The 14,924-nt window shown below is 39.8% G+C and overlaps 1 protein-coding gene across 4 annotated transcripts in view; it reads left to right on the top strand.

Annotated features, from left to right (window-relative positions):
* LOC125235857 overlaps window positions 1-14,924 on the top strand; it is a 32,486-nt gene that overhangs the window by 14,153 nt on the left and 3,409 nt on the right. For 3 of the 4 annotated variants that reach the window (XM_048142471.1, XM_048142474.1, XM_048142472.1), the window contains exons 6-12: window positions 1,136-1,231; window positions 4,406-4,517; window positions 7,830-7,897; window positions 9,538-9,683; window positions 11,491-11,585; window positions 12,468-12,528; window positions 14,481-14,610. In XM_048142471.1, the coding sequence (XP_047998428.1) occupies window positions 1,136-1,231; window positions 4,406-4,517; window positions 7,830-7,897; window positions 9,538-9,683; window positions 11,491-11,585; window positions 12,468-12,528; window positions 14,481-14,610 (708 nt within the window). The remainder of the gene's footprint in view (window positions 1-1,135; window positions 1,232-4,405; window positions 4,518-7,829; window positions 7,898-9,537; window positions 9,684-11,490; window positions 11,586-12,467; window positions 12,529-14,480; window positions 14,611-14,924) is intronic. The other variant, XM_048142473.1, reaches the window with a different exon arrangement.

The following is a 14,924-nucleotide window of genomic DNA, read 5'->3' on the forward strand; positions in this document are numbered from 1 at the left end:
CCTTACATGCGAGTCTCAGAGTAAGTGATTGTCCTTTTTAACATGTTCACGGACGGCTAGTGACGTCATCTGTCATAGGCCAAAGGTATTGAGGAATAAGTTACAGAATAGTTGTAACTACATACATCAGTAAATGATGGTAAATGCGAGTTTTTGTATAGGCATAGATATAGTGACATCTAGCGACAATCACGCGTTAAATAGCTGAATTATCACTATTATCAGTACCACTACTCGATACTAGGTGTCAATAGTGTCTCGTCTGCCAAACAATTAATATTAGAACAGTTTACAACTTATATTACAAGCAGAAGGAATTGAAAACAGAATACTGATTAATTGTAATATTAGCTAAAAATTGGTGAGCATTAGACTCTTCGTTCGTCGCGACATCTATTGACAAGTAGCAGTACTGATAATTTAGGCCTGGAGGTCACTATAACTATGCCTATAAAATAACTCGCATTTACTAATGTATACAGGGTGGCTCGTTCCAATCGGTCAGTATGGGAAAGTCTGAAACTATAAGACATACGAAGATCAGTCTTTCAGATCTGTTCCTAGGAACCATGTCACCGATTTTAATAAAAAGAAAAAACTGCATTCATGCATTTGAAAAAGAAGCTGTTGAATACTCTAACGTTGGTCACTTCGAATCGAACATCTACTAAAATAAATTAAATTATGTGAAAACAATTCATTTTATTCATTTTAAACATCATGTTTCATAGAGACATTTACAGCTTAAGACCTACACAATCGATATTTGAATAGAAAAAAATGTAAGTGGGGGCTTATTTTTTTTTCAAAACAACCGGGTTCGATTCCCCAGCTGGGTACATTTTACTTGATAGGTTTAGTTTTTTCAAATGTATCAATGCAGTTTTTCTTTTTATTACAATCGATGACATGGTTCCTAAGGACAGATCTTCGTATGTCTTATATTTTCAGAATTTCCCTAACTGACCGATTTGAATGAGCCACCATTAGAGTTACATTACAACTCTTCCCTTATTCCTCTATGGCCAAAGGCAACAAATGACTACGCGTATGCTATAGCATATGTATCTATGAATGCGTTAATGTTATCGTAAAGTGAGCTTTATGTGTTGGATGATAAGGTTTGTGGTCGCAGGACGAGGCCGCGGGCATGATGGAGGGCTTGCTTGACTTCGGGATCGCGGGGTTCAAGAAAGGGCTGCGGTTCACTGGCCTCGGTGACGATTCACAGGTAAATAAAGCCAAAGACATATGTAACTCCGTATAGACGGATAAGGTCTAAGAAAAAAACGTACCTCAAAGCCATAGAGAAAAAGGTACGGTGGCCTAGATGGTGTTACAACTTTGGGGAACGCTCGGCTAGACGGCGCTAATATTAATATTTGACATTTTAACTCCAATCAAGCTAACAATATGGGCCAAATTGTCAATACTGAGGTTCAAAAGTTTTAAGCTTGTGTCGAGAGATGGCAGTCTATGCACTGTAATTACACATTTTACTTTGACAGTAACTCTCTATAATACTCGATCCTCTTTGATAAAGCTAATAAACATTCACACACACAAACAAACATACATACATACATTCTTTACCCTTAAGGTAGAGCGGGGTAAATCTCGACTGGGGGGCAATTCTCACTAATCCATTTTTTCCATCATTACACTGTGATATTGAGTTCTACATGTATCCACTGAACACGCCTACGATATAGTTATAACCGGTGGACACTCTATTTAATAATGCAAACATTGTAAAACATGGAAAAAATTTACCAGTTATATTTGCCCCCTAGTCGAGATTTTCCCCGCTGTACCTTACATACTTTACCCGTGTGGTGACGGGTTAAGAATTTCACCACCCCCGTTCTTTCCGCAAGTGTCGTAGAAGTCGACGATACGTGTTAAATTGCCGCTGAAACTTGATTAGTTTCATGTGCTCTGCCTACTTTTTTATTAGAAACAGGCGTGCATGTAAAGTCTGACCAGAAATATAATATGACTAGCTTTTGCCCGCGGCTTCGCTCGCGTTAGAAAGAGACAAAAAGTAGCCTATGTCACTCTCCATCTCTTCAACTACCTCCACTTAAAAAATCACGTCAATTCGTCGCTCCGTTTTGCCGTGAAAGACGGGCAAACGAACAGACACACACACTTTCATTTATAATATTAGTATGGATTATTGTTAGGAGGGCGCTTCTATTCTGATGTGTGGGATGACAGTTCAGTTTAGTATGTAGGTAATAGTTCTAGTGAAATTCCGCAACATGGCGCGAGTCATATATTTCTGGTCAGACTTTATGTATGTAGTATTATATCTAATATCTGGGCGACCGAGCTTCGCTCGGGTCTATTTTAATATATCACATCTTTAGATAAAAAAAACTCTTATAAATACAAAAACAAAAAAAAAAGACAAAAAACAAAAACTTAATTTCTGGCCGGGATTCGAAACCCTGACACCAACGGTCTATCTGCGTACATTAGACCGACCTCGTACGACTGAGCTAAGCGGAATCGATGCGCGCGCGGCGAAATTAACGACCATATTTTACGTTTACTAACGCGAAAGAAAAACTCATGAAAACTCGAAAATTCGCGTTTTCCGGGATCTAAGGCTACGCTAGATCGATTTTTCACCCCCGAAAACCCCCACATAACAAATTTCAGTGAAATCGTTAGAGCGGTTTCCGAGATCGTCGGTATATATAAATAAATAAATAAATAAATATACAAGAATTGCTCGTTTAAAAGTATAAGATACTTACAGGGTGTTTTGATGGTGGGTCAGTGAGGGAGGCTACCAGATCCCGTGGCACCTCGCGAAAATGGTCTTAGAAGAGCTTCCCTCGATTTAGAATTAATGAAGATAATATCATCCTCCATTTCAAAAAAATACCTACTTGACAAGCAACATTTAGGAATCCCATACGGGTACTTGGTTGCAGATTACCGGATCTAGTCTAGTCTGTTTTTTAATTTACACACACACACACACACACACACACAGCACGCACGCACGCACGCACGCACGCACGCACGCACGCACGCACGCACGCACGCACGCACGCACGCACGCACGCACGCGCACGCACGCACGCACGCACGCACGCACGCACGCACGCACGCACGCACGCACGCACGCACGCACGCACGCACGCACGCACGCACGCACGCACGCACGCACGCACGCACGCACGCACGCACGCACGCACGCACGCACGCACGCACGCACGCACGCACGCACGCACGCACGCACGCACGCACGCACACACACACACACACACACACAGTCACACACACACACACACACAGTCACACACACACAGTCACACACACACAGTCACACACACACAGTCACACACACACACGCACACTCCTTGTAATTTTATTTTTTGCAATTTATGTTTATGTCATGTTAATAAATGCAATCGTTTAGACATAGGCAAACTATTATTTTTTTATTTTTACATTTAATTTTTTGTATAACGATCTGTTAGTGAGTTTAGTGACCTGGGTTCTAGCAGAATTACCAGTTGCTTCGCCCGAAAGAGTGGAGCATATAACTGAGCCAGGACCCTTTTGTTTTTGCTGCAACGCACACAGCAAACCCACCCACATTTTAATGTATTTATTTATTTATTCGAAGAAAAAATTTCACAGCATTACAGCTTATACTTATGCCAATGCGCTGTAAGATTGAAATATTATGCTAATATTATAATTAAAATAAGCAAAAAGTATAATGTATGCTATTGTTGTTTTTTTCTGTAGTGTTAGTACTTTTTATTGTTTATTTTTGTTTTAATTGTTTAATTTTGGTGTGTATTGTAGCAAACAAATAAATGATTATCTTATCTTATCTTATCCTCCTTGCGTTATGCCGGCATTTGCCACGGCTCATGGGAGCATAGGGTCCGCTCTGACAACTAATTCCAAGATTTGGCGTAGGCACTAGTTTTACGAAAGCGACTGCCATCTGACCTACCAACCCGAAGGGTAACTAGACCTTATTGGAATTAGTCCGGTTTCCTCACGATGTTTTCCTTCACCGAAAAGCGACTGGCAAATATCAAATAACATTTTGCACAAGTTCCGAAAAACTCATTGGCACGAGCCGGGGTTCGAACCCGCGACCTCCGGATCGAAAGTCGCACGCTCTTACCGCTAGGCCACCAGAGCTTATCAATTAATGAAGATAATATATAACGAGAAAAAAATCATTTTTGTCAAACCTTTTTTTTTGCCAATCGACCCATTTCAGTACCATAGTTTCCATAGGGCTCAACATACGTTAAATTTTCTTACTTAAATATTTTTTGGAGTTTTTTTCAAGCACCAATACATCACAGTAACTTGGAAACGTTTCCTTGATGTTCATTAGTACTATGTATGTGTATCTCTACAGGAGAAGTCACCGTCACATTTGAAAGACAAGAGCGAGCGGAATTCACCAACAGAGGGCAGGAAAATGGCAGCAACGAGACCAGAACCTATCATGCCGTCAGTCATACAAAGAGGTAGGTTCATTCAGACAATTTAGGGTTCCGTACGTCAGGGAAAGAGGTAACCTTATCGAGCAAGGATATTCGTCCGTCAACTTGAAATTGTAGACGTTCGTTCAAAGTTCGACCAAAGACGTTCAACCAAATTTTAGCAGGCCATTTCTCAAAATTTTGGCACCGACAGGTGAAAGATTTGCTTTTTTTTAAATGTCGCATTTTTAAAAAAAAAATTGTAGGAATCGTTTGAATGCGTCTCAAACATTTCAAAAATGTCGAAGGCACCGATATCAATTAATTATTTTAGAAGTTATAATCGATTAAAATTCAGGTGAACGACATCATGATCAGGTGAAGGATAAATATACACAGGTTATCGACAACAGCAGCAGGTTAACGACAAATTAATACAAATTTGTATGACACATTTGACAAGTTAACGACAAGCGTCGCTAACCTGCGTCCGTAGTCGATCACCTGTAGTTTGGTGGTCATTCACCTGATATGGACGTCATTCACCTGCCCACCAGCATTATAATAGCTTTTAACCGCCGCCCAAATCTCAAGGAAGGGGGTCATTAATATTTTATACCCGACCTTTAAATAAAATTATAATATAATAGCTACTCTGAAGTATAATGAAGTGACTTCACTTCAAGCAATCACTTGCTTACTTACACGGTATTTAGACTATAATTAATATTTCATTTTTAAAGGGGGCAAAAAACAAATGAAAAAATTAAAATATGTAAATAAATCACAGAAGAGTTACTTTTAATTATAAAAATATAAGGATACTCATTATAATTATTATCATAATACTCATATTCTAGATTATGTTTAATACTCATTATCATTACTTATTGATCCGATTGATCGCCCCTCGTAATGGTTCATCTGGCTTATGACAAGTTATCGACGTGTCGGTTTCCTGTCACTGAGTCGTTCACCTGGCTTTATCGCACAGGTGAAGGACACACACCACAAAAAAGCAACAATCCTTTGAGAAATGCAGCCTAAACCGATATAACAGTAATACTTTTCTCATTTAACGCACAAAACAAATATTGAAGGTGTAAAAAAGTATTATTACGATTGGTAAATTTATCATTATTGTCATCACCCTGTCCCAAAATGTCGTTCACTTGCCTATTTTAGCCAGGTGAACGATGCACAAGTGACCGATTAAATGCCAGTTATTTCGCCAAAACTCAAAAAGTATTTGCCAAACGAACTAAATATTTAGGCGCCTAAAAATAAGCAACAAAATACGAAACATATGTTACAGTTAATGCATTATCTCAAACAATAACCAGTTTATGATTGACAGAATAACGACTACTTACCCGTTACAAACTCCCGTTCGAGGTAATTAAAAATTTCTATTTTCTAATCAAGACGTAGTGAGCACGTGCCGTTGCTTACAGGTGATGGCCGATACTGGCGGCTTCGATTCATGTGGGGTGGGGCGGCAGAGGTGGAGTAGGGATCGCACAGTGCTTGCGAGTTTGTCTCGACAGGTCAACGACAAAAACGGCCGTGGACAAACTTTAAAGCCAAATAACTTTGAACATAAGTGTAATATTACTATCAGATACTCTAGTTTTAAAAGTTAAGGATATATGCAAATAAAATACAGCAATAAAGGTAAGTAAAGTTAATAATTTGTGTACTTTTAACAACTCGAAACATGAGTACTCCGCGTTGGGACACGGAAGGTGAACGACAAAACTTAGTTACAATTATTATTTATTTCATTAATATAAAATAAATCGATTTCAAAGCATCAGGCCTCTATGTAAAAACTGTCTTTTAATATGTATTGATAATTTATTTATGAAGATATTGTATACTAAAAAAAAAGTTCTAACATAAACGTACTGACAGGTGGGGGTGGCAAAATTTTGAGAAATGACCAGCACTAAATGGCGCGATATTCAAATTTTCGATGGAAATTAAACCTTTGCCTCTACATTTTCAATAAATTTTTTAGTGTTTGATTTCCCCAACGTCAAGGTTTAGAAAAGCACGCGATTTATGAAGACAATGAAAATGAAAATGAAATATTTATTTTTCAAGTAGGCATATTACAATGCGCATATGAACGTCAAATAAAGCTACGCCGGCTCTAACCCTTCTCTACCCTCGAGAAGATTTCAGTCCCCCGTCAGTTGGGAGGGGGGTATCCACTATGGGACCGGCAAGAAACTCGGCGGGCCACTTCTTTTCAAAACATTACATCTTACAATTAACATGCATTGAATAACAAGATACAATTGGCCGATGAGCCCTACATTTATCAAATTTGCCGCCTTTTTTAGTGCCAAAATTTGGATGAACTTCTATAATTTCAAGATTAGATTAGATTAGATTTCTTTATTTCATGATAAAAATTACATTATAAATTTGTTACATGCCAAAGTTATGTTTATCTTCTCATCATGATCGTCGAAAATTACATTATAAATTGAAAATAATAAAATGAATATTTTCTCCCAATAAGGATCGTCATTTAGAAATAGAAATACACAAAACACAATAAAATTAAGAAATAAAATAAAATCCGAAGTCAGTGTAATCAAATGCATGCTATCACAAATTCAAGTTTTCAAGATAAAAGTTTTCAAGTTGACCGTCTCTTTATACAACTAAATCTCAACTAAAATAAACAAACAACTCAATCTCAACTAAAATTCAACTAAATCTTGGCACTAAAAAGGCGGCAGACTTCAAGGGTGAAGTTGTGAAAAAAAGTGTCAGTAGGCTACTTGCCTCCTAGTCAAGTCAGCTTCTTTTTAAGAACTGTCAAAACGAATTTGAATGACTCGCTAATATGGAATTTATATGAAATCTAATTGAGTGACGTCACGGTCAACTCAGTTACTTTATATATTTCTACCTGACTTATTAAATAGAAATTGGATTTTAAAATAACTTCTGTCCATGTTTTTCTTATAATTATCTGATGCTCTGTTTCGTGCATAGTATAAAATATTTCCACGACATTTCGACATATAATCCACGACAATTCTTGGTTTGCGGCACTCGCAAGTAAGCGAGCCAAGCGTTATCAGCGCGATACCTCTTCGCCAGGGGTACACTACACCTGCCAGAGTTGTGGTCGTGTTTGCCGCTTCCGTATTGGCTTACACAGGCACGAAAAACGTTGTTACCCTACCTGACACTGCTTGAATAGTCTGTTAGAGACTTGAAGGCCGACGATGATGATAAAATATTTTATTTTAACTACAGTCGAGTTCCCTATTCACTGCCAATAATTATATCAATCAATGATTAATTAAAAACCACTTGATTTACTGATTGTTGCAGAAGACAACGGGTTGAGCGCGGCCCACTCGCTCGTGAAGCAGCACCGTGTCGTCTCGCAAGACAGCGTGGTAAATATTTAGATCTTGTTTAAAGAGGTCAAGTGCTGCATATGTGATCATCGTCATCCTCCTTGCGTTACCCAGCATTTGCCACGGCTCATCAGAACTAATCCCAAGATTTGGCGTAGGCCCTAGTTTTTACGAAAGCGACTGCCTGACCTTCCAACCCGAAGGGTAAACTAGACCTTATTGGAATTAGTCCGGTTTTCTCATGATGTTTTCCTTCACTGAAAAGCGACTGGCAAATATCAAATGACATTTCGCACATAAATTCCGAAAAACTCATTGGTGCGAGCCGGGGTTCGAACCCGCGACCTCCGGAACGAAAATCGCAAGTACTTACCGCTAGGCTACCAGCGCTAAAAAATCTGCTACATATGTGATGTTTTTAAGTAAAAGAGACCATATTGTAGTATTTGTAGTACACCATGTGGACGAAATTTGCATACACACACACAATATGTCCCGTTCCGTTTTGTTCCGTCGGGAGACTTGGGAGGGCACATGTCAAGCTATTTTCGGATGAAGTTATCCGTAAAGTGACCTTATAAAATATTTAGGGCCAGTTGCATCAACCAAATTTAACAGACACATCATCGTCAGGCAGCAGTCGTCTATGAAATTTCTCATACAATTTTTTTAACGAACGGTTTAACGGTGACAGACGGTTTGATGCAACCGGCCTTTAATCTGATATATTTGTTTTCTGTGCTAAGAGAGGCACTGGAACTTGAGCAGTTTCATGCTCTGCCTGCCCCTTTAGGGGACACACGCGTGAGTTTATGTATGGGCATTTTTAGAATTTGGGTGCCCCCAATTAGCGTAAGTTCTAAGTTGTTAACAAAAATTAACTCGCTGTCAGTTTTATGACGACAATTAAGCATAAAATCTGTCTAAAAATTTACTTTATATTCACGTTCTGAATGTAGATTACTGCTTAAAGTTTATGTAATTAACACAAAAAAAATGTTTTTATTGAAATTTCATGCTTAATTGGACGTAGTTACGCAGAAATGTTCCAATCCACATGAAATTGTCATCAAGTTTTAGACCTTGTATGAAAAATAAAAGTTTTTCATTTCAATGACAATTTCAGATGGATTGGAACGTTTCTGCGTAACTATGGGTGAATCAACTTTTCTTTGCCAGGAAAATTTCGCATACTTCGACTACATGTGGTCAGAAAATTTAATTGGGATTTAGTCTAATTAATGTATAATTATTATATTAAAGACAAATATAATAGCTATGCAATACAACATGTAATTATAGGATTTCCTATTTTATAACTTTGTTTCGAGCAGTGACCCAGTGGACATAGCTGTCCCTCACTTTTGTATGAAAAAAGTGTCTCTTCCACTGGGTCACATATTGTTTTAATTAAAAATGAATCGTTTTTAAATTTTTCCGTAATTGGTATACGTGAAATAAGGATCTTTATTCACGATGGTAAGGTTAAAAATCACAAAAGTAGACCTAATAATAAGTAAGGGTAATTCTTGCAAAAAGCAAGAAAAAGTTGATTCACCCATATACGTCCAATTATCGTCACAAAACTGACAGTGAGTTAATTTTTGTTAACAACTTACGCTATAATTGGGGGGTGCCAAATTCTGAAAATGGCCGTATGTGTTGTTTTCTGTCGTCAGCCGTCAGCACCGAAGCCGATCCCGCACGCTTTGCTGACGGATTCCCCCGAGCCGGAATACGAGGAGGCGGCCGATCTGTCAGCCAGCATCGCCAAGCTGCGCTCCCTGCTGCAGCGGCAAGGCAGCCCCGAGAAGAACGGACAGAGGTAACCTTGGTCTTCTTATAGCTGCTTTCTTTTTAGTTATCATTGAACCCTTTGCACGTTTTGCTGACGGCTTGCTTCGGGGGTTCTTGGGAGTCTTTGCTGACGGACTCTACAGAGTCTGAGGTCAAGGACCTGTCCGCCAGCATCGCTAAGCTGCGCTCCCTGCTGCAGCGGCAAGGCAGCCCCGAGAAGAACGGACAGAGGTAGCCTTGGTCTTCTTATAGCTGCTTTCTTTTTAGTTATCATTGAACCCTCCGCACGTTTTGCTGACGGCTTGCTTCGGGGGTCCTTGGGAGTCTTTGCTGACGGACTCTACAGAGTCTAAGGAGGTCAAGGACCTGTCCGCCAGCATCGCCAAGCTGCGCTCCCTGCTGCAGCGGCAGGATAGCCCCGAGAAGAACGGGCAGAGGTACCTACCATCTTTAGTTACTCTAGTTGAGGAGACCATATTCAGTACAACAGCTTCAGAAGACCAAGTTCAGAAGACCAGGTTCACAAGACCAGGTTCACAAGATCTGATTCAGACGAGAAGGTACCATGCTTGTATGAGTGAAATTAACAGATCGACTGTTCGCGTTTTTGACTGTTCGCGCTTCAAGCGTTGCTGACGGACTGTCCACAGTCTGAGGAGGTCAAGGAACTGTCCGCCAGCAACGCCAAGCTGAGGTCCCTGCTGCAGCGGCAAGGCAGCCCGGAGAGGAACGGACAGAGGTGACCTTTGTCCTTATAGTTGCTATTTAGTTATCATTGAAGTAACTGCATGATTTGCTGACTGACCATCCAGAGACCAGAGAACGAGCCCAGGAATAAGCCAACCTGGAGAAAAACACTTCCGAACAGTTGGCAGTCCTGTTCGTAAAACTAGACTCTAAAGTCTCCAAATCACATCATTAGTTGCCAAAGCGGACACCACGCTCTCATCGACTCTCATGAGCAATATGTCGGTATAACATTAGGAAGAAGAAGCTATTATTGAAGTCTCTAGACAGCCCGGAGAAGAACGGACTGAGGTAACCTTTATAATCTACTTGAGAAAACTCTTAGGTTCTACTAGATATGTCTCACGACTTTTGCTATTGTATTAATAACATAAGGACAGGTAGTATATGTCGCGGCGATTTAATCTAGTGTCATTCTTGTGCTGACCGTTTTTCTCGAGTTTTAATTTACATATTAGCACTCATTTCAAATTTCTCTTTTACACACTTTTGTCGTAAATATGTAGTGTTTGTTCGCAGCGGTGACGAGTTAAAAATGTTCACCACCCCCTTCCTCCCGTGGTAAAAGTCGATTGTGAGATATGGTTTGAATTATGGTGGCAATCTCTACTATATCACAATTTGGTCTCAACGCCTTAATTGCGAAGAGAGAAACTTGAGCAGTTTCATATGATCTGTATATCCCGTTTGGGAACAGGCGTGAGTTTATGTATTTTTTACCAAGGATTATTTATCTAGGATTTACAACCTTCATACTAAGAATCGTACCTCGATTTCTCAGCGCCACCTATTAAATACTATCAGAACTACACTGATGATGCCTACACATTTATATTTTTCAAAATGTGTATTGGCGTGATATCATGATTTTAAAATAAATAAATATGTCTTGTGTTCTTAAAAAAAATAAAAACACGCAAAAATATTTGGGGCAAATATGATTTTGGTCAGTTTCAGGCTGCGAACAGGGCCATCGAGTTATAATCCTAAAAGGCCCATACATTTCAGGGGTACGCTTTTTTTGTGCTTTGTCAGTCCAATATTAAATCGTTCTTGGTTTTAGTAAATAAATAAGTGTTTGTTGACAGCGGTGATGATGTTGTGTGGGAGGGCGCGGAAGAGACGCGCGGGCGCGCGCAGCGACACCACTCCTCGAGGCCTGTTGACACCGCCACGCTCGCCGGTAACTAGTTATACTATACAATCTAGATTCAAAATTATTTTTTTAATGAAATAAGCAGGCAGCAAACGAGCAGACGAGCCGCCTGATGGGAAGCAGTCATCTCCGCCTATGGACATAAGCAACATCACGGAAGCCACTTATGCGTTGCTAACCTTTGACAACCTAAATACCTACTTCTTGAAGAACCCCATGTCATAGCGCAAGGGAAACACCTCAGAAGGTAGCTCATTCCACAACTTGCACGTTCTGGGCAAAAACGAGCGAGAGGCCCGTTTGTTGTTTATGTATGTACATAAGTATTTAGCAATTGCAAAAATAAGATTAGAAAAAAAAGTATGTTGGGTTTACCACGAAATGGTCAACCTCAGCATAAATGCTGACCCAGGGGTCAGCGCTGATCTTCCAGTTGTGTTTATTGATTTCCGTTAACTTCAAGGAAAGGTTTTTTAGGTTAAATATAATTAATTTCTCTAAGAAACTGCTCTTACTTTTAATAAAAAATAAAAATAAAATAAAAATCATATATTTCAGACTCAGGGTCCATAGATGGTTAGTAGAACATTACAACTCTAAAGAACTAATATTAGTGTTAGTAAGACATTTACCTACTGCTAAGACTTAAAAAACTAAAACAATTCACACTTAAAACCTACATAGCGACAGCGTGCAGCATTTGCCATCGGTCTTAATGCTAAGCTTTTGTTAACGACGTATAGAACTTAACGGAAATAAAAAACACGTTATTTCATTGCGAAATTGTGACGTCCCGCAGGTAAAAGTACCTTATACGACAGTGACGCTTGCGCTATTATTAATAACGCTACAACATTAATACAACGCTAGGGCGGCAACTCAAGCCATCTTTTAAATGTCTTGTTTCAGATGAATACGACATGCAAACTGATAGAAGCTCGTCACCCACGCCCTCCAACAGGCTAGATAAGTAAGTACTAGAGATGTACCGACTATTGATTTGTCTAACTAGGCCGACTACCGACTAGTCGGTGGACTAGACGGCTAGTCGGGCAGAACATAATTTACAACTAAATTCACCAGAATAATTGAATTTATTTTTGGTCCTTTAAAAATAAATATAAATAAATATTGGGGGTCACCTTACACAGATCATCCTAGCCCCAAACTAAGCATAGCTTGTACTATGGGTGCTAAGCGACGATGTACTTACTTATATAGATAAATACATACTTATATATATAGAAAACATCCATGGCTCAGGAACAAATATCTGTGTTCATCACAGAATTAAATGCCCTTACCGGGATTCGAATCCGGGACCGCGGCTTAGCGGGCAGGGTCACTACGGGCTAGGCCAGACCGGTCGTCTTTGTTCGCGCTTTTCATTATTTTTTTATTGGTTCAAAAGTCTATGAGAATAATTCCATTTTTAACAACCGGTTTGGCTTAGTGGGTAGTAGTAATCTTGCCTAGGACTTTTATTTCTTTGATGATGACAAATACTTTTAACCCCCGACGCAAAAACGACGAGGTGTTATAAGTTTGACGTGTCTGTCTGTTTGTCTGTCTGTCTGTGGCATCGTAGCTCCCAAACGGATGAACCGATTTCGATTTAGTTTTCTTTTGTTTGAAAGCTGAGTTAGTCGGGAGTGTTCTTAGTCATGTTTCATAAAAATCGGTCCACTATGTAGCGGATGGGGGTTTTTTCAAAATTTTATTTCTTTTGACTAATAAAGGCATAGCAATACTACGTTGATAATACAACAATATCAGCTGTTAATTTATATTTGTGCTGTTTTTCTACCACTTATTAAGTGCCGACTAGTCGCCGACTAATCGGAGACTACAAATGTGACTGGATAGTCGGCTTTCCCGACTAGTCGGTATGCTGATACGCAATAATGTGTGTGTTCACACACTTTCTCATTTATAATATTAGTATGGATATTCCTTGATGCATAATGAAATTAATGAATAATGGTGCTTCATATATTGATTTAAACTAACACGATCTTCACTCATATTATTAAATTAAAACGGGACTTAATCGCGTAAAACTTACGTTTTATATTTAACCCGACGTTTCGGACATGACATTACGTCCGTGGTCACGGGTAGACTGGCTGGGAGTTGTATCAACATCTTCTAGCTGTACGAGTTTTTCGAACTACCCGCACTTGATTGTCATCAGTCACTTTTACGCTAGGGTTGCCACTCTGCCTACATACAACACTCACGACATCCGATGGTATGGGACGGGAAGTTTTCTCACGTTTACACTTGCTAATCACTGGATTCCACGCATCAACCAACCCAAAACCAAACCAAACGCACCATAGCGGAAAGGGTCAAAGAACATATCGCGGCGGTCAAAAAACGACAAATAAATAAGTCTGCGGTTGCCGAGCATTTGCTAGAGTCAGGACCGAACCACTGGATTGAACTGCATAATCCCAAAGTCCTTTCAACTGAACGTCTTTACTATAACAGGAAAGTACGTGAAGCGATTGAAATCAGGAAACATCGTAATTTCAATCAAAATGAAGGGCAAGGGATTTCATCTTCGTGGAATCCAGTGATTAGCAAGTGTAAACGTGAGAAAACTTCCCGTCCCATACCATCGGATGTCGTGAGTGTTGTATGTAGGCAGAGTGGCAACCCTAGCGTAAAAGTGACTGATGACAATCAAGTGCGGGTAGTTCGAAAAACTCGTACAGCTAGAAGATGTTGATACAACTCCCAGCCAGTCTACCCGTGACCACGGACCTAATGTCATGTCCGAAACGTCGGGTTAAATATAAAACGTAAGTTTTACGCGATTAAGTCCCGTTTTAATTTAATAATATAATGGTGCTTCCACACTGGGCTGTTATAAATGACCATAAGTTTATCACCTGTGCATGTTTGATCAAATTTCAGACTGTTCCAACGAACGGTGACCGGCGTGTTTAACTCAATAAAGACTGCGGTCGGGGCCGAAGGCGATGAGGCGCTACCTCCGCAGCCCCTCCAGGAGTGGACACATGTCTACACCTCTGTCGAACTCAGCGTAAGTTATTTCAATTTTTTATTTATTTTACATAGCCTATATGTATTGTACCCCACTACTGGGCAAAGCCACCACTCATCATAGTTTTGTGCATGCTCCTGCCAGTCGTCATAAACTCCATAAAAATCGCAGTCAGGGCCGAACGCGACATTGCCTAGAGTTTTACAAATTTATTAAGGGCCACTTGCACCAACGAAAATGGAGGGTTAACCCACCATTTTATATGGAATTTGACAGATGACAGCCCACTAACCTTGAGTTAAGTGGTTGCTGCAAGTGGGCCTTAGACAACTAGTGCAGATGTCATTTTAAAC

Source organism: Leguminivora glycinivorella, chromosome 18, assembly GCF_023078275.1.
Source record: "Leguminivora glycinivorella isolate SPB_JAAS2020 chromosome 18, LegGlyc_1.1, whole genome shotgun sequence".
Taxonomy (NCBI): Eukaryota; Metazoa; Arthropoda; class Insecta; order Lepidoptera; family Tortricidae; genus Leguminivora; species Leguminivora glycinivorella.